At 42.7% G+C, this 25,075-nt stretch overlaps 1 protein-coding gene across 1 annotated transcript in view; it reads left to right on the top strand.

Annotated features, from left to right (window-relative positions):
• Positions 1 to 25,075, top strand: part of LOC137439492 (uncharacterized) — an 82,136-nt gene that overhangs the window by 1,503 nt on the left and 55,558 nt on the right. Inside the window, exons 2-10 of the mRNA XM_068135273.2 lie at positions 6,126 to 6,265; positions 9,187 to 9,295; positions 9,795 to 9,877; positions 10,604 to 10,874; positions 11,572 to 11,928; positions 13,753 to 13,840; positions 14,152 to 14,180; positions 23,631 to 24,166; positions 24,495 to 24,595. Coding sequence (XP_067991374.2) covers positions 6,138 to 6,265; positions 9,187 to 9,295; positions 9,795 to 9,877; positions 10,604 to 10,874; positions 11,572 to 11,928; positions 13,753 to 13,840; positions 14,152 to 14,180; positions 23,631 to 24,166; positions 24,495 to 24,595 — 1,702 coding nt within the window. The 5' untranslated portion in view covers positions 6,126 to 6,137. The remainder of the gene's footprint in view (positions 1 to 6,125; positions 6,266 to 9,186; positions 9,296 to 9,794; positions 9,878 to 10,603; positions 10,875 to 11,571; positions 11,929 to 13,752; positions 13,841 to 14,151; positions 14,181 to 23,630; positions 24,167 to 24,494; positions 24,596 to 25,075) is intronic.

The following is a 25,075-nucleotide window of genomic DNA, read 5'->3' as shown; positions in this document are numbered from 1 at the left end:
CAATAACCACTTTTGCATTATCTGTTTGAGAATCAAACTCTCGTAGTTCATGGAAACCCCTTCCTGCTTGATTATCAGTGGAGTTATTTGGCTTGCGGACAATAAACGAAATCGCTATGTATTCAAATGGAACTTCAATTCTACCAAACGACAACTAGTTTGATGGGTCGGCAAGCATCCAAATCGTTTGACTACGCCAAGCACGAGCTCATTGGACCTTTGGCCTCTAATGGCTGACCGTGGAACGTCCGTTGCTGTCTTCCATCGAGACGGTTGCAGTATACGGTTGGCATACTGCTGCCACCACAAACACTGGTTTATACTTTCGATCTGACGATTATTAACTCGCTGGGTATCGGATCCAATAAGCAATTGAACTAATGTTTTCTGGTTCATCTTGTGAATGTCTTGTATACAGGACAGGCCATGTAGGCCTTGCCAACAGCTTCATGTTCAACTCGTTGCGCTTTAGTAGGCCTATGGTGGTACTGCGGTCTTCGAATCGCATCTGGATAATTTTACTGTTGTACCACAAGTCGGGGTACAAAGAGCAACATTTATTGTCGCAATAGAATGATTTTATGCAGGTGAAGTAGAGAAACTGAATGACGACTGGCAATCTCTATTTGCTCAGAATGTGTGACAAGGTATTAAAGTTGATGTCCTCCTGAGCTGAATTTGACTCCTGATCTTGGCATTGACACAACAATGTGGTAATCTAATGTATTTCATGAAAATTCAATATGTATTCTCTGGGTGATGGAATTGATACCGAGAGCTGGAGCTTGCTTCTGGGATCCTGGATCCCATTTGGTTTCGTACGTAAGAGAAAGTTTGGTTTTAAATTTGACCTCCTTGGTTTGTGTTGCAAGTTTCCTGGTTCTGTTTGATGTTCTAGGATGTGCATGTGAGGTCTTCTTTCCTCTCTGTCAAGCATGGAGTACCCCAAGGCAGGGTTCTCGAGGCCCGATTTTATTCCTAATCTTCATCGACGATCTCTCGGACTCTCTGGAAAATCCTTTTATCTCTTTGCTGACGACTCCACTCTGTTGTCATCCCTAATCCTTCTGACAGACAGGCAGCAGCCTCTTCCCTCTCCTCAACAAAATCAACAAAATCGGACCTCAACAAAATCACAATCTGGTCAAGCACTTGGAATATGTCTTTCAATCCTGAGAAATCTCACGCACTCTCTCTGTAAAGACAGTACCGCAAACCCTCCCATCTACTTCCTCAACAACAGTCTTGAAGAGGTTCAGTCACTCAAACTCTTGGGTCTCACGATCAGCCATGATCTCTCTCGGGAAAGCCGCCACATTTCAAAGTTGGCTTCCAAAGCCAGACACCGACTTTGCATTCTCCGTCATGTGAAGTCCTTCCTTGGCACACCTGAGCTCCTATCCACCTACAACGCTTTCATCCACAGCTTAATGAGTTCTGCTCTCCCCTCTGGTCTGGCATCCCTACCTGGATCACATCTTGCTCAGCTTGACACCATCTAAAGTCATCTCCCATCCAAAACCATGACCTTTTCTACACCCGTTAAACCACACCCACCAATCCCACAACTTTGCTTGTATATCCATTTTGTCCACCCCTTGCTTTCTTCCCTATTACTGATCGTTACCTGCGTCTTTGTTGTCTCTCCATCTATCTTCTCCCTCTCACCCCCCTGCTGTTGGTGGTGTTTGCCCTTTCTCCTGCTGTTCCTTTTGTTGCCCGGATCTTTTTTGTCCTAGCTCTTCCATGAGCCTAGACCTTGTATTAAAAAAAACAAATCTTCGGATTTTCACCGTGCTTGAAGTCCCAAGTTGTGTCCATGATGTTTCTGGTGTTCAATGGTGGTTGAAGCTAAAATTGTCCAAGTTTGCAAGTTGTAGTTTTGTGAATAGCAGCAAAACACCCAGCAGAGCCGAATTCTTGGTACACAAAGAACGTGTTGTTGACACGTGTCACAATTTGTAATGGCTTTGTTTATGAAACCTGTCGTTGAAATTGGATACGACACATGACACCATCAGCCTGCTGCCTCCTGCTTTCTGAAAGCCTTAAGGCATATTGCGATGTTACTATGCTGTTTGTTTAGTCCCTTGCCAATTGTGCCCAATTGTTGCCCCACTACTCCACTGTCAACTTAACCTTGCTCTTCCATGAGCCTCGTTTTTGTAGAGAGAGAAAAAAAAATTTGGACTATGCTCGATTTGGAAATATCGTTTGGGCGGTTCTGGCTCACTACTATTTCCTGATATTGTTCCGAAAGTATTTCTCAAGAATGACCGAGTAGTTGAGAAGCATCACAATATGCAGCTTTGACCCTTTGCCATCGAAAGTCAATGTGCGCAGTACCAAAGTCAGAATTGCAGGATGATTATCAAATTCATCAAGTTCCTCATATGTGGTGACTTCAACTGTCGTCATGCCAGCTGGCTGGGTGTGGGTTCCTCTCTCACCAGCCATGGCACCTCAGCAAAGGACTTCTGCGACTCATTGGGACTGACGCAATCTGTCAATTTACCGACCCGGATCTCAGTCAATGGAGTATCTTCTCTTCTAGACTTTGCGTTTAACTGTGTTAGCGTGATGCTTCACACTTGCTCATTGAGCAAAAAGTAATGAATATCGACTTTATAGTGACTCGTCATTCTGTTTTGAAGGTTTTATGCATTCTGGAGGAGTATAGTGTGGGGTCACCTTTTACAGGTAACATTTTGGAGCCCATCCAAGCTTATGAGGCCCTGAAGAGTCGATGACAAAGAATGAATGAGGGCATGAAATGTTACTTGTAACCACACAGGAGGGGAAGGTGGTGAGATGACTTTCTCCAAGGTCATTGCTGAACCGGCTGGTGATTACAGAATAGCTCCAAGAAAGTGCACTGACCTTTGAACTGGCTAGTCTGCATTGTATTTCTGACCAGATGATAAACTATCATTCTGGTGCTTTGTAGACAGTATGTTCAATCCATGAATCTGTGTGCCGTCCTTCAGAAGGGTGTTAAGCCAGGTATCCCATCGACTAGTACTCTCCGATAGCTGTTGAAGATCCTACTGTACCAAAAGAAAAGAGTAGGCCATTGTATGCGTGCACCCAAACCAACTTACAAATTCCTGCTTAAATATGACGAAGCTGCTCGTCGGTAATGATGCAATCGAATCATTGGGCCAAATTCTTAATTTGTTCATGATCCAATGGGGCAGCAGCATATAGTGGAGAGCAGTAGTGCATTGAGGAATGTCGAGTGTGAGTAGCTCTGACTTTCCAAGTGGACTTGGATCGATGGAGTTTGCTTTGGGACCATCTTTGTTGTGGTTGGCCCAGGAGAGGTCAAAGCTGATGGTGAGGCCTATAAATTAAATAAACTGAACCTCTTCCAGTGGCTGACCATGGAAATAGATAGGTGTGTTTGTTTGATGACCTCTCCAGAGCGACGTGGTGAGATTGAGATTTTCCAGGATTTAAGGGCACGGTCCATTTCTCAGTCCAGTATCTATTCAAATCCAGATCAGCAGAGATAGAGCGGGATGCAGGCTGTGCTGTCTGCCTAGCAGTATGCGGGGGATAGATCATACCTAGCAGGTATGACTGTGTGAAGTCCTCTGCAAAAATGAAGAACCTGGGTTGAATGGGGCTTATTCAATTGGCAGCTATTTAGTATTTTTGAGTCATTCCACTTATTTTTTTTATTTTGCATACATGGTTGAGGCTCGTGAAAGAGCTAGTGCACTGAATGGATCAGGACGCAACACTAAAACAGGATGCAAAACGCACATGCCTGGGGTGGACAAAATGGATTCAGAAGGAAATTCCAAGGAGAGGAAACTGGAAAATTTGAAGGAGGGTGGATTTGTGTGGGATTGAGGGTAGAAGATGTCTTGGTTTTGGATTGGGGCCAATCTGAGATGGTGGTGAATGGCTGTCTTGAAGACCTGGAGGGAAGAATGAGATTGAAGAGAATGTGGAAGTTTTTTTTGTTTGTTTTTGTATACAAGATCGAGGCTCGTGAAAGAGCTAACATTAATCACACAGAAAGACAAACCGACACATAAAACATATAACATGGGGAGCGGTAGACAAGATGGGGAAGGAGGGGGAAGGACACAAACACAACATTTGAGAGCAGGGACCGAGAGACATCGAGAGATCTGTGGGAGGGAGAGGGCTTTGGGGGGGGGAGGCATGGGAAGGGGGGGGGTGGGAGAGGTATAAAACATATGGACACTGCCAGGACTTCCAGGAAAGAAGTTGGAATTTCAAATAAGGTGGATCTGGGGTGAATTAGCGGGGGTAGAAAAGATCAAGGTTTTGGATGGGGGAAGATAAGAGATGGTGGTGAACAGCTGTTTTAAGGACCTGGAGGGAGGAGTGGGATTGAAGGGAGTGTGGGAGTTTGTTCCAGAGGCGGGAGAAAAGAGGAATGAAAGAGTGAAGGTGAGCAGAGAGCCGATATTTCGGCAGTTTAACCATCAGAGGGTTGCTGGCAGATCTTGTGCGACCTGTAGGAATATTTGGGGGACAAAGCACAGAGAGAGCTGGGGGAGCAAGGCCGGAGAGGCGTCGGTAGAAGACAGAAAGACCACCTACCTGCCTGCGGTGAGTGAGTGAAGGGCCCCCGGAGATAGCTTCATCACGGGAGATTCCAATGATTCTGAAAGCTTTGGTTTCAACAGCGTGAAGCCGAGCTAGGTGTGAGGCAGGAGCACCGGCCCATAGGGGAGAACTATTCCATTGAACTGCGGATGAAAGCCTTGTATGTGGTGAGGAGCTCAGGTGTGCCGAGGAAGGACTTCGCACGACGGAGGATGCCCAGTCGGCGACTGGCTTTGGAGGCCAGCTTGGAAATGTGGTTTTCCCAAGAAAGATCATGGCAGATAGTGAGACCCAAAAGCTTGAGCGACAGAACTTCTTGGAGAGGATTGTTGAGAAAGTAGATGGGAGGGTTGTCCAGTCGATCTTTTCGGAGAGACATCGTAAGAGTGTGAGATTTGTCAGGATTGAAAGACATGTTCCACTTGTTTGCCCAGTCTGTGATGTTGTCCAGGTCTTCAGAGAGTGAGGAGGCTGCAGACTGCCGATCTGAGGGATGAGGAATGGAGCGGCAGAGAGTGGAGTCATCAGCAAAGAGGTAGAGAGGATTTTCCAGAGAGTCGGAGAGATCATTGATAAAGACCAGAAAAAGCACAGGGCCCAGAACTCTGCCTTGGGGAACTCCAGCCTGAACAGGAAGGGGAGATGAGAGAAATCCATTCAGGGCCGCACATTGACTACGAGCAGAGAGGAAGTCCGCCAGCCATGCATGGAGATTTCCATGGATACCATAGGAGGAGAGTTTGGTGAAAAGTTGGTTGTTGTGGAAGTTGGTTCCACAGGTGGGAAAAAGAAGAACAAATGAGTGGAGGTGAGCGGATATTTGAAACTATGGTATAAATTGTCAGTTAAAGTGCAACTTCTTGGCAAAACAAACTAATGAATAAAATAATCCAAAGCATTACATTCCACACTCTGGTGATACACATTGTAGAGCAATAACATGGGGAGGAAGATAATAACGCGCAATCAAGGTAGACAGTTTGTTGTTCCTCACAAAGCACTTCCCAAGAGGTATTTTTGTACAGATTTTGCAATAACCGTGTCCTGTTGATGAAGTTGTTAAATCAAAAATGACTATTGATGATTAGTAAAAATTTGACCATTGCACACCACTCCTTTTGGGTGGTGGTCTTGGGGGGTTTGTATCCTCTTTGTTCAAAATAAAATTTATTAACCATCTTCTCATGTATTTTTTTTTGCCAATCTTATGGAGAAATAATCTTCAACAGTCGAGGGTGCAAATTGACTTCATCCGCCCAAACGTCCCACTATCTCCTTTATTTTCAATCACATGGCTAAATCTAATTGACCATATATATATTTCGTTTTTCATGAATGAAAGTTCCTTAAAAAGTTATAAAAGAGAGAAAGAGTGGGGGTGAGGGCTCCGAGGTTTTTTTCTGGCTCTCGATGCCTCTGGTGGTGATCTATGGCAATGCAGCAGAAATATATCTTCTTACCATTGTTTTCATACGTACAATTGAGTGATCGTCATGTATTTTTGTTTTTCTCTAAATCTTTGCCAATTTTTGTTTAAGGCTCCATCAATTATGCGGAATAATTTGATAAAAGAAGGAAGCTCTACCATACCATTCAATCGATTCCTTCCAAGACGGTACCTGGAAGGCACTGGGAGTCTACAGCGAGGGTCGTCCATTCATCACTTCGAAGAGCACAGGTAAGAAAAAAAAAATGTCAGGCTGATCAGCCAGAACGGGATGTTTAAGGGGAGTTTTTTTTTTTTTTTTTTTTTTTTTAAATATAAGAGGATTGGGATGCATCTGGAGAGAGAATGACATGACATTTCTTTAAGTGGACTATCAAGATTTGTTTCATCAGGAGATCTACACAAATCTCCAATTCTGATCAACTTGTCAAAGAGCGAGTGTGTATGCTGTATGTAAATGTCCGCATATACAGTATTACATGTGGAGCATCATGCATGTATCACCTAATAAATGGAAAGGTAACCATGAACCCCTGTGCCAAACCACTTGCTGCAAGGCACCTGATCAACAGGGGGTGCATGCTATACATACACCTTGTTTAAGCATCCATTATGGCTACCAAGATCTGTAAATTGTAACATGGAACAAAGATGTCTTTATTAAATACAGATTGTGAATTCGGGTCAGTGTGTGATAAAACAGAACAACCCACCGATAACCACGGTTTCTGCTATGATACTGCTAACGACAGCATGTCAGCCTATGTAGATATTAGAAGCCTTTTTTAAAGCTAATTTCCAGTCCACCCCTTGGAGAAAGGAATCCATCCACAGACGAGTTTCTAGCTCCCTGCCCGTCATCAGCCTGCCATCTGCCCAACTCCTGGGGGGGAATCTACCCTGTGTTGCTGGTGACGATGCAGCCAGAAATGCATCCATGGATTGATTCCTTTCCCAAGGGAGTGGCTTGGCAGTCTGCTAATAAAAGGTTTGTTAATGCCCATGCAGGCTGACTAACACTGTGGTTAGCGGTGTAGAGGCTGATGCAGCTTTAATTAGGGTGTGGTTTTGCTTTTCAGACTACTTTGGAGCCAGATTTTTGGATTCAATGTGATGTATGTGGTGTGTCGATGAATTGATGTAAAATGTAGAACCCACAAGTCTTGTAATATAGCTTGAATGGACTAATGGTATAATAATGAGTTTCCTTAAAAGGAATTTCAATGCCCCACCTGGCCCCATCCTACCTGGCTGACCTCTCCAGACACACTCCCACCCGCAACCTCCGCTCTGCTGGTACCAACCTCCTGACCCCCTCCATCCGGACCAAATTCAGATCCTGGGGGGACAGGGCCTTCTCCATCGCTGCTCCCACCCTCTGGAACTCACTACCTCACACCATCAGAGACTCCTCCTCACTCACCACATTCAAAACATCACTAAAGACCCACCTGTTCAACATTGCATTCAACATTCAACCCACAGCATTTAACCCCTGACTATCTTCTCTCCTTCTCCCTCCTTTTGCTTTAAATATTTCCCTATTGATTCTTGTCTTTTTGCAATTGTTGTTTTCATGCATTGTTATGCATTATGTTTTCCACTCTGTCAAAGCGCCTTTGGGCTTCTTGAAAAGCGCTATACAAAATAAATGAATTATTATTATTATTATAATGCACGAGGAGACTTTCAGGCCCATAAAGCCTGCACTATGACTTTGTCCTTGCTTTATCCTTTTTAAATGCTGGGCATCAAGCAAGGAAACAGCTCGTACCATGTTTAGTCTTTGGTATGACTCACAGGGTCTGTTTTGAACCGCTGACCTAGACTGAGGATGCTCTAACCATTATACCATATTGTATGGTATATTTTTTACGGCTTAGGCCATCAGGCAGAGCCGTCTAGAACAGTGTTTGTCTGTCCGTATGTATGTCCTCTCAAACGTATACCAATCAGAGCTGAGGATCTAGTCACATGACGGAGTGATGTGATTACGTCTGATTACGGCGGTACGGCGGCTGACTCTCCACACCGCCATTTTGATTTATATGCCGTTCATGCCGAACATATCGTCGAACCTGTCGTATATCACAATCACCATGTTCTACCTTTACATTTTTCATTCTGTGTGAAACACAAACAAACCGATTGTTAAAATGACCATGAAATATCGAAAGCATCGGCGCTATGTCTCTTCCAACAATACGGTATGTCTAGTATAGGCCTTAGGCGTTATGACTCGTCTTCAGACTGCTTCGGACAAATTAAGCCCAGGTTTCTTAATACTGTAGTGTGTCGTTGCAGTCGTATCATTTTTGTAATAATAATAATATAGTAAATATAACCATAATACTTTAATCCCATATCGTGAATGGAAGGTTAATGGATTGACTCGGTGTATGGTTCACGATCAGTGATTGATTAGCGTTGTTCGGCACTAATATTAATAACCGAGAAAGTAAGGAATTCGCATCGGTTTTTTGATAGTAATATCATTTTCGAAATAATGATAACATAACGTTAATATTATAGTAAATCTAATCATAACGCTAATCCCTTCGTAGTGACTGCAAACTTTTACTGCAAGTTAAAATATATCATCTTCTACATATTAAAGTGGCGGTAGTTTTGTGTCCGTTACGTCATTACGTCTATGATGTCATTACGACGGCTGACTGCACCGTCCGACATTTGAATTTACAAGTATACCTGCTCACTACCTCGGTGGCAGGAAGGGCCATTCATCTTTGGGTTGTTGTGGATTACAGTCGATATTTGGTCGGGTCTCAAGAACATTGGGCGTGTTCATTTACCAGGTTTCTTGTGGAGAGATCGCCAAGTGGTTTAAGCATTCGAGCAAGAACTCCATTCAAAACCGTTAAGGAACGGCTGGCTTGGCAAGCGCTAGCTAGCTGCTTGGTAAATGAGCACACCTCCAACCCTTGTGGGGTATAATCTAGATTACAGTAGATCTTCGCTCAGTTCTGTAAGTAAAACTTCCCTCATGGATGTCGGGATTCCTCCAAATTTCTTTAATGTTATAAACAGCATTAGTGACGGTATGAAAAGCTAATAATATGTTTGTGGTTTATGAAATGTTACAAGCCTGGCTTTGCCGCTGTTAGACTTTTGGTCTTGTTTTCTTGGTACAGGAGCAAAAGCATTGAGAATGTACACAGTGCGGCCAACCAGGTGGCGGCTTCAATGAGGGACGACCGCTTAGAGGAACGCCGCAAACTCGACGACGACGGGTGGCAGCAGGTGAGTGGTCGGACTTAGAAAGAGAAGGAAGTGAAATGCCTTGGATAGGATAACCTCGAGGTATGCACACTTTTCACAGGATGAGCTGTGTAGCCTGGGTTCAGATCTTGACCTCGCTATAAGCTGTCATTAGTGTTTCACAGGTAGGGAGATTTGTCAGTATGGGTGCTGTCCCTTTGATGGACGTTAAACTGGCCTCCTGTTTGTCAGCCTTGGTTGATGGACATCAAAGGGAGTGCCACAGTGTCCTTCGTGCATAGTAGGTGAGCTATTGAGGGGCACCACAAACAAATTCCAAATCCCTGCTGTAACCTACAGGAGGCACTGCGTCAGCATTGCAGCTGTGCCTCCAGCAAATGATACTACCTGCAGCCATGTTCTGTCCAGAAATTAATATGGCAACGTCAGTGTGGAACCGCTCTATCATATGGGTTTGTTAGTCATATAAGTACGAGTAACTTTGAATACACGGGATGCTAATCTTTGCTATCCTCCATAGGATCTTGATAAATGGAAGGATAAACGGTGTGGTGCAAACGCAGACCTTCTTCAGCGGAAGAGCCAACGGGAAAATCTGACCTGGTGAGATGATTATAAGGCACAAACCTATTAAGATAGCAACAAGTTAGATTGATGTGCTTCCAAGATGTCACGATTGGAGGACATTGAATGGTGTTGGGAATATATATATATATATGAATGATCGTTTTAAGGCCATTTTCCCCGTTAGAGCGAGGGTTAGCCTTGCGGGCCCTATGACAATCATGGTTCCCTGTTTGAGGCAATGTTTTTATGGCCGGATGACCTTCCTGACACCAACCCTCAGTCGCCTCTTACGATGCGCAGGGGTACGGTGCACCTATTCCAAACCGGGGTACACACCGGGATCATTCATCCCAGCAAGCTGGTGCTCAATTTGCCGACCTCGGAAGGATGACAGGCTGAGTCAAACCCCCCTGGCGTTATTTCAGCGATCGACCGGGATTCGAACCCAGGATCCTAGGATCCCAAGCCGGCACCCTAACCGCTAAGCCAACACCAGGTGTTAGGATTGGGTACATATTTATAGTCTCAATTATGAAAATGTGCCTCCTTTAATGGAGACCAGTTGTGTTCTGTTGCAAAAAACTTCAAAGCAGGAGGAGGCCATTTGGCCCATCCAATGCCTGTGTGATGGTTGCCAACCAACAGTTGTTTGTCGTGCTCTATCTTTTCATTTATTTATTTATTCTTTAAATGCTGAGCGTTAAGCAAGGAAGCAAAGATGTTGTGAAAATAATATTTCCTTTCTGGGTTTCAATTTTGCAGGGATCTATATGCTGGCCCAAACAAAGGACATTCCACAAACTCTTTTGTGGGAACTCAACTGGAGAAAGGAGGATCACGTAGATCAGAATTTGGAAAATCGAGAGCATGGAATAGTCTTGACAGAAACAGCAGACTTGCTGATTATTCACCCTCGACTGATTTTTATAGATCCTCACTAAATAGACAAACTCCAAGCTCTGCTTACCGCAATCTGACCACTTCGGATACTTCTGCTACCTCTCGGCTCTCTAATTCAAATGGAAGTTCTCAGGCAAGTGATCTCAAACATTTTTACCTGCACCACCAAAGGTGGATGGAGGTTATGTTTTCCGTTTGTTTGTTTGTGAACAAAATATCTCAAAGTCGTGGAAGGATTCGGACGGAATTTGGCAGAGACGTAGCGTATGTGACAAGGACGAAATTATTAGATTTTGGTGAAGATCCGGATTCGGATCCGGCTACTGGAATTTTAAGTGATTCTTCACCATTGGGAGATAGGGCCAAAAACGATACATTGCAGGATATCTCAAAAAGTTGTGAACGGATTTAGACGAAACTTGGTGGACCAGTTGGGTGTCTGAACGAGGACAAATAGATTCGATTTTGGTGAAGATCTGAATATGGATTCGGATATGAGAATTGATTGTTTAAGGGATTCTTCATCATTGAGTGATAGGGCTCAAAACCAACATATAGCAGGATTTCTCAAAACGTTATGGATGGATTTGGACGAAACTTGGTGGACAGGTTGTGTGTGTGACGGAAGATTCTATTCAATTTTGGTGAAGATCTGGATCCGGATCCAGCTAGTATAATTTTTTAAGTGATTATTCACCATTGAGTGATATGGCCAACCAGGCGGAGGTATGCTCTCTACTGAGTGCCGTTCTAGTTTGTTAATGTTGTCATGTTCACACTATTCCATGGTAATATTGGTGGACCATTGTTTGCGCTTCTTTCCTTGCCAGGCTCGAGTGCAGATGGTGGGAATGTCTCCGGCCTGGTCCAACGCCTCACCAAGGCCATTGGATAAGCCTCCTGCGCCTTGGAATGAGCCAATCGCTGAGGATTTGGATGAAGCATCATACAGAAGAGATTCGAAAGAAGAGAGATCAAGCACGGGAAGCAGAACAGATTTGGAACTTTCTTCAAAAGTCCATGTACCGCGTGTGCTGACGACTTCTCAAGCATTTGAGGGCATAGCAAGAGTCGACCCCACTGACGAGTCTCGATCAACTGTGAAGACAGCTCGTTCATCGGTGACGTTGACATTAAGTCAGCAACAGCACACAGAGCCAAAGGCTGTTCATAACTCCAGGGTCCAGGTGATGAGCATTCCTACTGATCTTTGAGTCAGTAAATTAAATTGTTCTGCAAATTAATTAGAAAGTTTGGTAAAAGCTTATAATTGAAAAAGCTGGACTTGAAAGTCTGTAGAGCTGGAATTTCGGGGAGAATCGTAATTAAAATACGCAATTCGGTGTCTGTCTCTGACGATTTATGACCACGATACATTCGGTCGTTACTTATCCAATCTCAACCAAACCTAACAGGATGACTAAGGGTCACATGATGAACGTTTTAGCGAATTAATTGTCCTCCCTTCCGAAGGCGGTTTTCTCTGCCAAGAGGGGTTTTCCTGCCATTGGGGTTGCATTTTTTAGGTGTATATCCATGTTAAGACAGCTTGATCATGGCGTTTTTCCAAGGCCACTTCTAATAACAAAAGCATAATATTAATGTTATTACAAAACTAATAATATCCCTCCTCAAGGGGGTTTTCCTCCTTGAACAAACACCGCGTGTATAAATAGCTTATCGTGCCATTTTCATGGGAGCACCGACCTTTACCAAAAGTAAAATATAAACTACAAACACGTTTGATTACCTTTTGAAACGGTCGCAAATGCTGTTTAACACTAAACTGAAAAATTTGGAGGAATCCTGACATCGACTAACACTTGTGTAACAACCCCAACGTAATAACACTTATGAGAACAGCATAATATTAATGATATTACGAAACAACATCCCTACAACCCAAGGGGTTTTGTGACTTGTGATATTGCACCCCTCCCCCCCCTCCCCTCCCTCCCCCCAACACTCTCAAGGAAGTAAATTTTATTATCAGGAATTTAGAATGGTGAGGCACAGTCTGGTCTTTTCAATGACCTGATCTAGCATAAGCAAGAGTAATTATAATTTGCAATAATAAGGATAATAACATGACCCCCTGCTGCTCCCGTAGTTAGCGTGTACTAGTTGTAATAAAAATGCAGATGACACTCTTGCACCGACTTCAGTTTGAATATTACGCTTCGATGCTGAAAGTTGCATGATTTCAAGATTTGTGGGGTGTACCACTTCCAGGTTTAAAAAAGAAATTTTTTTTTTTATGGGATATTGCCCGCCACAAAGCCAGAAGGCCACTCGAGGTGGGGGGGCTACACAAAGAAAACAAAAGCAGAACAACCAGCCCCTTGGATTGAAACAAGACAAGTGTAAAAAGTTGCCTCTTTCCAGAACAAAAAGGGCTGGGAGGGGTTAAACTAGTCTGCTTCGAGCCAACAGTGCCTCTACCCACATTTTTGGTAAACTGCTGACCAAGGCTAACGAGCTCAACCCACCCGGGTTTGAAATAAGAGTTGTCCTTATCCTAGGCAGATTGCCGGCCAAGGCTAACGAGTTCCACCTACCCAGAGCAAGCCTGGTTTTAAGGCGCCAGACACCCACCTTTCACACCTCCGCATTGAGTTAAAAACAGGTCGGCACGAGAAGCCTTGCGGTAGGAGTTTGATTAGGAGAGGCTATCTGAGGTGCAGACCATATGGGATATTTCATGGATGAGTTGCTTAGCTCTCCACCACCATCCTGGTCATTCCTAACCCGTTGACCCACTTTGACAATATGCATTTAGCCAGGGTTCTCATCCAAAATGGCCAATACCTTTCACCAAAGCGGTTGAGTCAAACCTGACCTGGCTCTACCGATTTGGAAGTCCAGATTTTTCAATTATAAACTTTTACTGATTAATTTCACTGGATGAATCATAACAACCTACATCGATTTGATTGGAAAGTTATTTTGAAGTTTTACTGTTGCTTTCTTTTCTCTTTGTTTAAATCTCCCCCTCCCCCCAATCCCTACAGTCAATTGGGGAGCAAGAACCAAAGGGTGCACATAACATTGCCTTAAAGACTCAACAGCCAGCATGGCAGACACAATCGACACCAAAAGGTGACTTGTGACCACATCCGCGGTCAGCATTACACGATGCATTAAAAAGGCGGCGTTATATTAAACAAAAATTGCAGATGACACTCGAGCACAGACTTGAGATGTAATATAACACTTTGATGCTGCAAGTTGCATGATTTCAAGATTTGTGGAGTGTACCACTCCCAGGGTATAAATTTAGCCAAGGTGCTGGTACAAAATGGCTGATACCTTTCGCCAAAGCTAAATATTGAGGAAAACCTGACTAATGTCATTTTGTCATACGAGATATACACAACTAACCACATGCTGCATTATTTTATTTTTTTCAGCATTTCCCAATGAAGTGACATCGCATGATGCAAGTACCTGGGCTGGGTCGATGGAGGATGGGGAATGGGAGTGAGAAGTGTTGGGAATCTTAAAACATGGTGTAGTGTGTGCGCGTGTGTGTGTGTGTATACACACACAGGGTGAGCCAGAAATATGGTTATTTTTAACACTTGTGTAAAGGTAATAAAAAGTTGTATTTCAAAACAAATTCTTGCAAGAAAGTGAAGTACATAACATGCCATTTATTTGTGGAAAAGAACATCTAGGAGATGCGCACCATTTCGTCTGACACATTCCTCCAATCTTGGATGCCAATTCTTCATGACGTTCTACAACAGGGCCACGTCATTATCGTTGATTTCACGTCTGATGTTTTCCTTAAGTTCATGAAGAGTTTGTGGATGGTTAACATTCACTTTGTCCTTTAGATATGACCACAAGAAATAATCACATGCAGTCAAATCGGGTGACCTCGCTGGCCATGGAATATCGCCGTTTCTGGAAATGACATGCTCTGGAAAGAGTGCCCTTACAGTAGTCATGGACACTCTGGTGGTGTGGGAGGTTGCACCATCTTGCTGAAACTGTCACTCCTGGAAAGTTTGAATTTTACAGGGATAAAAGTTTAAATCCTTATGGAATACGCGGCGTAGTGACGTGTGTGAAATTCTTAAGGCTGATGCTTGCTTTCAGCTGGAGCGATGTGGACTTCTCAAAACTGTCTCCCTTACACGCTCAATGTTTTGTGCCGTTCTTACTGATTTGGGTGCTCCTGGTGGTTTCTCTTTTAAAGTTGAACCGGTTCTCAAACTTCTGAACCCATAACTTGACAGCACGAACAGACAGCACATTTTCATGACGTTGAACATTGAAATTGAGTTTGAATCGACGTTGTGCAGCAGTTGCACGATCATTATTCTTGTAAAAAGCTTTGATAGCTAAAGCGCGTTTTTCACCCGACCAGTTCCACATGGTCACTCAAGTGTCTGCCTGCAAAAAAAAGAAGAAAAAAAAAGAAAGAATATATATATATATATATATATATATATATATATATATATTTATATATTATATATATATATATGGTAAAAATGCATGTTATATACTTCAATATCATGAATGAATTTATTTTGAAATACAATTTTTTATTTCCTTCACACGAAATATATATATATATATATATATATATATATATATATATATATATATATATATATATATATATATATATATATATATATATATATACATACACACACACCTAACATTGATTAATTATCAATTGCACCTTGGACAAATTTACAGTAAATTGGACTTTGTACACTAGTAATTGTTGCACTACTGTGAAATTCCTTCACACTATTGTAACTACCTGTAGTAAAGCTTATCACGCTCTTTTGGTAAATATACATTGTGACGCAACTCTAGCTATTTTTTATACCATTGCTGAAGAGCATTACATCACGGAACGACTGTTCCATTTGTGTAAGGGTGTCCTGAAAAAAAAGCATGAAAATGGGGGAAAAAAAAAAATTAGTGACAAATGTTACATCACCTCGTGGCGGCATTAGTCATTAGGAGGCCCCATGCAAAACACAATAGTGCATCCGCCATACTAAGAATATTAGATTAGCTAATAAACAGCATACCAAATATGGAATTTGGTGTCTGTGGCCGATGCATTCCGAAGTTGCTTATGCAATCTGAACCAAACTTGCCAGGTGGATGAATTGTGTCATAAGGTAAAGGTTGTAGCTATTTTGTTTGCCCTCGCCCTCCTTCCTTCCCCTGCGGGGTTCAGAAGATGGAGCCGACGCAAATTCTCTACCGCTTGTGTAATGCCATGAAGTGAATTCTGGGTGGTTTTTCAATCATTTTTGTTTTCTTTTGAGCTGTCTTTTGCTTTTCAGCGCCGTTGCGGTAAGTTTTTCATTTTCAGCTGCTCCAACACACTTCTGATATTTAAAAAAAACAAAAAAAAACGGTAATGTTCTGCCATGGTGCACATGGGTTGATCCATTTACTAACGTGGGGCTGTTTTGTTGATTGTACAATTAATCCGTGGTGTGGATTTGCTCAATAATATTGACTTGTATTAACATTAGAGGTTCTCTACATTTTATTGTCATTCTTGTTGAATTTGTATACATTAAACGTAGTTATTCCACTTGACCTGCTTTCTCTACTAACTTCATCCCCTAATTTTGCAATATTCTTGTCCAGTTAAATATCGTGGGAAAACCTGTTTCTTTTCCCGATTCATCATGAGACTTTTTTTTTTTTCCCCCTAAAGTTGGAGCATTCCTTTTATGCTGTTCAACACTTCTCACAAATATGTTTTGTCAGCAAAGGGTGAGACCCTGATCCCCACCCCCGATTGTGTGCCATGACCATTCGTGCGGGTGGTCCCTTGTTGCCCTCAGAGCCAGATGCAGTTGCATGGCCATAACGTTGCTTCTGTGATCATCCCTCTATATTGTGTATCGTTGCACCAGAATTTGCCCAATCCTACAACACAGAATAATTCTAAAATCTAAAGATACTTTACAGTCACAATTTGTGGAGTTTGCCAAGGGAGAATTTTCGGTCTGATTATTTTCACGAAATGGCAAGCCAAGCCCGAATTTTGACTGAAACTGATTTTTATTTATTTATTTTTGGTTAGGAAACCAGTGAAAACTGGATTAACCAACTATGAATGCTTTAAATAACTAGAATGGTAGTAGAGTGCATACTTTCGCCAGGTTGAACAGTTTACGTTGTGTATCCCACTGATAGGCCGGATCTGCATCCGGACCGGGGCTTATCGTCACTTATCCAACTCATCCACCAAGTTTTGTCATCCGTCCACAACTTTTTGAGATATCATGCCACAGTGCCTTCAGAAAGTATTCACACCCCATGACTTTTTCACATTTTGTTGTGTTGCAGCCTGAATTTAAAATGGATTAAATTGAGAGTTTGTGTCACCGATCTACACAAAATGCCCCATAATGTCAAAGTGGAATAATTTTTTTAGAACTTTTTACAAAGCAATTAAAAATGAAATACAGAAATATCTAATTTGCATAAGTATTTAGCACCCAGAGTCAATACTTTGTAGATACAGTTTTGAGTCTTCTTGGGTATGTCTATCAGCTTTTCACATCTGGATTTGGGGAGTTTCTCCCATTCTTCCTTGCAGATTTTCTCATGATTTGTCAAGTTGGATGGGGAACGTTGGTGAGCAGCAATCTTCAAGTCTTTCCATATATTCTCAATGGGGTTCATGTCTGGGCTTGGGTTGGGCCACTCCAGAACAAGAATGTGAAAGTCTTGAAGCCATTCCAGTGTTGCTTTGGCTGTATGATTGGGGTCATTGTCCTGTTGGAAGGTAAATCTTCACCGCAGTCTAAGGTCTTTTGCACTGAAACAGGTTCTCCTCAAGGATTTGCCTGTATTTGGCTCCATTCATTGTTCTCTCTTCTTGCAAGTCGCCCTGCCACTGAAAAGCATCCTTATAGCATGATGTCATTACCATGCTAAATGGTAGGGATGGTTTAAGATGGGTGATAAGCTATGCTCATTTTCCACCAGATATAGTGCTTTGCATTCAGGCCAGAGTTCAATTTTTGTCATCAACCCACGGAATCTTTTGCCTCATGCTCAGTCTCATGTGCTCCAGGTGTGGTGTCATGTGCCTTTTTCTCAGGAGTGGTTTCAATCTGGCCACTCTCCCATAAAGCCGAGATTTGTGAAGTGCTGCATACACTGTTGTCCTTCCAGCAGGTTCTCCCATCTCAGCTAAAGAACTTTGTAGTTCTGTCAGTGGTCATTGGGTTCTTGGTCACCTCCCTGACCAATGCCCTTCTTGCCCATTTGGTCAGACAGTCCGCACTAGAATGAGTCTGGGTAGTTCCATATGCTTTCTATTTCTTAATGATGGAGCTCACTGTGCTCTTGGGAACTTTCAACAAACTAGAAATTGTTTTATACCATTCCCCAGATCTATGCTTCCTCACAATTCTATGTCAGAGTTCTACAGACAGTTTCTTGGACTTCATGGTAGAGTTTCTGCACTGACATGCACTGTCAACTGTGGGACCTTATATAGAAAGGTGTGTTTCTTTGTAAATCATGTCAAATCAATTGAATTGGCCACAGGTGGACTCCAATCAAGTTGTGGAGACATCTCAAGAATGATCAAAGGAAATTGGATGCACCTGAGCTTAATTTGGATTGTCGTAGCAAAGGGGTGGAATACTTATTGACCCAAGACATTTCAGCTTTTCATTAGCTCACCTGGAACAAAGTACAGGGGAGCTTATGTGATGGCGTGTCGTCAGTCAGTCAGTCAGTCAGTCCGTCCGTAAACACTTGAAACTTCTTCTCTGAAACTGCTGATGGGATTGCGACCAAATTTGGCACAAATTATATTTGTTGTGTTGTGACTAAAGTTTGTTCACAGCATTAAAATAAATCTGGGTCTAAGGGGGTTTACCGGGGGTCAAAGTGGATCCAGATTTAACCCCCCAAAATAGGAATTTGCTTTTTCCTCTGAAACTACACACATAATTTTGATGAAAATTCACCACAACCTCCATCACCCATGATGTACCAAAGTTTGTTCATGGCATTTAAAAATCTGCCTCTTTGGGGATCTATGGTGGGGTTGCCCCCAAAATAGGTATTTGCTTTTTACTCAGAACCTACATATGTAATTTTAATGAAACGTCACCACAACCTTCATCATCCGTGATCGAGGCATTGGAAAAATTGGGATCACACATCGAGGGTTGCCCCCCCAAAATAGGTATTTTTTGTTTGTTTGTTTATTTAAAGTCTTATGATTATGTTGGTATGATTCTACATGCTGCCCTGTCTGCTAGCAACCATTGAAATTGGTTTAAAATACTTTGTCATTGCAGCATACTGTTTAGTTTACCAGGTGAGCACCAGAGGTATTGCCCATATGTTTTAAAAATTATTTTGGAACAAATTCGAAAAAGAATATCCACTTTTACATTGTGGGGTATTGTGTCAGATCAGTGATAAAAAAAAATCTCAATATAATCAATTTTAAATTCGGGCTGCAACACAACAAAATGTGAAAAAGTGAAAGTGTGTGAATACTTTCTGAAGGCACTGCGTACATCCTTTTTGGTCCCTTCTCAATGATGAAGAATCGCTTTAAAAATTAAAACTCTCAGATTCGGATCTTCACCAAAATCGAACAAATTTGTCTGTCACATCCAACCTGTCCATGTTTTTTCCAAATCGGTCCACAACTTCTTGAGATATCCTGATCACAGCTAAACAAACAGACAGGGGTGACAACATAACCTTTGATGGTATTGGTAACGCGAACGGCACTCGGTAGAGCGCATACCTCTGCCAGGCTGAATAGTTTACATTTTGTATCTCGCTGATGGGCCGGATCTGTATCGGGACCTTTAAAACTAAAATCGAATTGACCTGTTCTTCTCGCATAAAAAAACCAAGTTTTGTCATCACCCATCAACAACTTCTTGAGATATCGTTTTTTGGCCAGATCTCTCAATTGTGACCAATCACCTAAGAAATTATAGTATCCAAATTTAATCATTTCGTCATTGTCACCAAACCAACCTGTCCACCAGGTTTATTCCACATTCGAGCATAACTAGAGATATCTATGTATCTCTAAATATTATACAAGGCAGAAGCCCACACAATCACTTGGGCTTCGATATTTTCATTTTGGATCATGTGGGCTCGACGTGGGGGTTAACCCCCAAGCTTTGGGTCCCTACTCATCCCTAATTTACCAACCAATTGCTTTGAATCCTGTTACAGCCCTTCTGCCCGACGGCTTGTACAATAGCTCGGGCTTAGAATTTTAGATTTCGGATAATGGGGGCTCCTCGGATCAGGGGAGGGGAGGTGTTACCCCCTGAAACTTTGGATCCTTACTTGGCCCTTATTTAACAACAGATTTCTCTGAAAACCTGATAGAGCCCTTGTACTCGGTGCTCCACAGAATCTCTCGGTCTTACATTTTTATATTTTTGATTATGGTGCTTCCCGGAAGGGGACGGGGCTTACCCCCTGAAATTTGGGATCCCTACTACTCCCTTATTTGCCAACCGATTACTTTGAAACCAGATATGGCCTTTCTATTTGATGATCCACAGGATCACACAGTCTTAGATTGTTCGATTTTGTATAGGGCACCTCTTATGTGATAATGAGGGGCTTCCAGGTGGTCCTCCAAAAATGGCAGAGGTCTGAACTACAACCTCAAAAGATGCCCATCAGCCCACTTGGGGCTATTTTTTTTTCTGTGCAACAGTGTGGGGAAGCCTGTTATTGGCTTAACAGTTAAGGTGGTTGATTTGAGATCTCAAGGTCCTGAGTTTAGCCCATATCATACCGTTAACACCAGGTGTGTTGATTCAGCCTGCCATGCTTCCAAGGTAGGCAATATGAGTACCAGCTATGGGAAATAAGCTGTTGGAGTTGTGACCTGTCCATGATTGTGCCCCTTAGTCGATGGAACTGCCTTGGCAACCCTATGCACATCACTGCACGAAAGGAATGGCTTATTTCACAAGGCTGCAAGTACCATGGAGCACCTTTTGATGGCCTTGTATATTGATGCGATTCAGGAATGCCTTTGATTTACAAAGAATACCCAGATGTAGACTAGCTTTTTATACCAGTTTGGAAATATGATCCCCTATTAGAGGTTCAGGCAGATAGTGAGACCAAGGAGCTCCAGGGACTGCCACTCTAGATAAGTAGATTGGATGGCTGGATTTGTGATTCCTCTGAGAACGTCATCTTCCAAGTACTTTATCTTGTCCAGGTCTGAGGACAGGGATTCAGCAGTGTCTGGCCTTTATTTAGGTGATGTACCATGTTGCATGGGTTGAGTCTTTGGCAAAATGGTAAAGTTGTTTTTCAGGAGAATCTTGTATATCAGGCATGATTTGATTCTTATGACGCTGCCATTTGAAAAAGGCTAAATAAAGTAAAACACCATGGGAAATCGCACCATATGAATGGGATATTCTAAAATTGGGGAACGTGCGGGTACAGGTTGGGATGGATTTGGGACCTTGGCCTTTTGGCATGAAGACAGAGCTGAAGAACTCTGCTTTCCTCCCCCTCCCCCCCCCCCCCCCCACCCCACCCACATGAGCAATATCCAGCATGACTCTATTTGAAGAAGAATTAGACGTGGGAAGACAAGAGACAGACCTGGCTAGCTCTCACCAGGCTTTGGCGGACAATGAGAGGCTTGAGAACTTGGTACTCAGGTGAGACTGGTGTTGCGCATTGGCCCTTCATACAACAGGTGTACAATAGTTCCGAGCTGTGCAGAGAGTCTGTAGGTTATCAAGTAGGTTGTTGTCAACATAGTTTGCCTTCTAGGAGGAGAATGCAAGTTGTTTTCTTTGATTGGCTCACCCCATGAATGCACCTGGATTGAGATTATGGACATAACAGCTGCATTTTCAGGATGGGAAGAACTTGTGAAGAGAAATTGGTCTTTTGTTAGGATGTGATGGAAAATAAACAGAAAAAAAAAGTACTGTATTTTCACAGAATTATTTACATGTTAGGCCATATAATGATGCATGGGAACCAACAACACCAAGTCCAGCTGGTATGATGGCAATTGATACCGACTCCAGATTAGGAGGAATGAACAACGGTGAAATGAGAACAGTTGATGTTTGCAAGAGAGAGAGAGAGCCTAGTAATATGTAGTTATCAGAGTTGGGGGAGGGGGGGTGGGGAGGGTTGAGGAAGATGGTGGACCACACAAAGAAACAATACTAAACAAGCCAAACAGCAAGCCAAATGTACTCCATAGGGTTGCGAGTGACCTCTGTTGGGTTGGGGTTGTGGGGAAGGGATGAGTGAACGTGCACAGCAACACCACCACTAATGTGGGAATCAAGTCTGTCAGAGTAGCGGAGACAACAACCAGGGAGACTTGCACAAGAATCTGGGACATTCTGCAGAAATAACAAGACAAAGTCTAACAGCGGTGTAGCCGGGCTTGTTTGATATTTTAGTTGAAGAGGATAGTGACCTGGGAGAGGATACCAGGTAACAAATAATGTAAGTATACATTTTTTTTTGAAGTACCATAAGTCTCTAAGCTGTCGGTCGCCATGGAAGCAAAGAGATTGCATTGAGACACTGGTTTATTCAATATGTTTCGTGTCGACAATGAACCAACCATACACCGCTTCAATCCAGTAACTTTGCAGTCACGACAAAGAGATTGCAGTGTTATGATTATATTTACTATTTTTATTATTATTATTATTATTATGAAAACGATAATACTGTATTAAGAAACCTGGACTAATTTGTCTGAAGCGGCCTGAAGGTGAGCCATGAAGCCGAAGGCCTATACGTACTGTGTCATTGGAAGACCCGTAACGCCGATGCTTTTGATATTTGATGGTAATTTCAACAAACAGTTTGTTTGTTTCACACTGAATGAAAAACATAAAGGTAGAGCATGCAGATTGTGATGCATGACAGGTACAACGATATGTCTGGTCTGAACGGCATAGGAATCAAAATGGCGGTGTGTGGAATCTGCTGTTGTACTGCCATAATGACGTCACATCACCCCCGTCATGTGACTAGCTCCTCAGCTCTGATTGGTGTACGTTTGAGGGGACATACATACATACATACATACGGACAGACAAACACTGTCTCGATGGCTTTGCCTTATGGGCTACGCCGTAAAAATAGGAATACTGGACCTGTGGTTTATCTGTGCCCTGGCCTAATGTTGTAAATCAAATTTGGTAGCATTCTAACTGGTAGGTCTGGGGAAAAATATTTGTGAAGGAATTTACAAGTCCCACATTTTGACACACTTCCGGTCACATGACTGGAATGGGCTTTGCAATCCAGCCAGGAACGGAACCATGCTGCCAAATTTCAGCCGGATTGGCCCAGCAGTTTGGCCGGAAAATATGACATAGGCGACGGACTGACTGCGCACGATGACAATACCTTATCTGGAATTTGAATTCCAGATGAGCTAAATTGAGCAGGAAAGAAAAATGAACATAATATGCACAAATGTTTACACAAAGCATCGGAAAATGTAACTGCTGACAGGTACCGGGCTATCCCACCTTGCATCAAGTGCACCAAAGTAATCGTTCAAGATTCGTACACTTTGTATTTATGGATTTGCTGCACTAGATGTTTGAAGTTGAAACTGATACTTGTTCATTGGGATTGCTGAACTTTGTATCCCTCATTATCAACAGTTTTATCATGGGATGTAAATTGCTTTACTTCTCAGGTGCTCGTATATGATGGTTTACTGCTGGTACAATATATCTGACATGCTGGATTTTGAGTCCACAAGTCGGTGATTGGCAATATTGTCTGGCTGCACATTGACATGAAATATCTTGTAAAGATGTTCCTCTTTCACATCAGGTGAAAAAGCATTTTCTTTTCTTTTTGGCAGGAAGTTGACTTTACGGTGAGGCAGCCAAGCAAGGCCACCTTGTGGCAGCAGAATTTGGAGATGGATCAGGAAATACGTAGGAAGCAGGAAGAACGGTGGAGGAATGAGTATGAAGAACACAATCAGAAACAAGAGGAATGGAAAAGGAGAGAGCAGAAGCAAAAAGAAGGGCAAATGCTCGCGGAGGCCGAGGAGAGGAAGAATATTGCCCAAATGCAGCGACATGATGAGGATTTGAAGAGGAAGAGATTACAAGAGTTGGAGAGGAACGATGAGGTTGAAAGGCTTAGGACCTGGGAGGAGAAGAGAAGAAGGGAGGAAGAGATGAAGAGAAGGGGGGAAGAGATGGAGAAGAGAAGGGAGGAGCAGAGAAAAAGGGAGGAAGAGATGGAGAAAAGAAGGGAGGAGGAGCAGAGAAAAAGGGAGGAGGAGATGGAGAAAAGAAGGGAGGAGGAGCAGAGAAAAAGGGAGGAAGAGGTGGAGGAGAACAGAAAAAGAGAAGAGGAAGAACAGAAACTTAACGATTCTGATCAAAGGTGAGTACAATGTGGGTGAGAGACTGAACCCCCCCCCCCCCCCCCAACCCCATTTTCTGTGTACGTCTTTTATTGCGAGATGAAATGTTTGATGTAATCAATACAGCAATCATATCTGATACATCACCAAACTTTTGGAGTAAAATGGAGCTTTTTGGACTTCCTGTGTGGCAATTTCGAACAGGAAAAGAAACTTCTTGAGATAAGTTTGCTTGTGCAAATATACTGGGGAAATGTCCCGATCTCTTGGGGACTGCGGGGAAAGCATTTGTAAGGATGTCCTAGCTGTTCCGGTTCAAACATCGATGTGGAAATGTTGTCCTCGCAGAAACTGCAGCAAGGATTTTGGATCGAGCACCTCATCACAGGAGGGACGATTAGATGGAGCCAATGAAGTTGTGAAAAGTACATGGAACTACACTCCGAAAGGTCAGAGCTGTTTAAACGAGGAGAAACTATCTTGAAGTACCAACTTTGTACTGCACGACATTCTTCCCAAAGACTTTACAGGGATTTTGTTTTAATCTCGTGTCCAGCAATTTCGATAACAATCCATGAATAAGTTGATTGTTTATATATTTATATATATTGTTACGTGCTCCTCCCCAAACCCCCTGGTCACGGTGTACCTCCGAGCCCCGAGAGGAGTCATGGCAGAAAGATGTGTTATTCTGTGTCAAAGATCAATGGTGAAACCACACCAATTGTTACCAACAAACAAATATTGTATTAAGGTCACACAAGAATAACAACACAAAAACAATAGTAATCAATTGTACAACCAATATATATTTCCTATGATGGTACCATCAGGTTCGTACAATATAACTCGCTGTGCTCCAAGTGAGCGAAAAGAAGAACATTCCCCAATGTCTCTATTCCGGCATCAAGCCAAAGTCGATCCGCTCC

The sequence above is a fragment of the Myxine glutinosa genome, chromosome 14 (genome assembly GCF_964187855.1).
Source record: "Myxine glutinosa chromosome 14, kmMyxGlut1.1, whole genome shotgun sequence".
NCBI classification, from domain to species: Eukaryota; Metazoa; Chordata; class Myxini; order Myxiniformes; family Myxinidae; genus Myxine; species Myxine glutinosa.
This window is presented reverse-complemented; position numbering and strand designations above follow the sequence as displayed.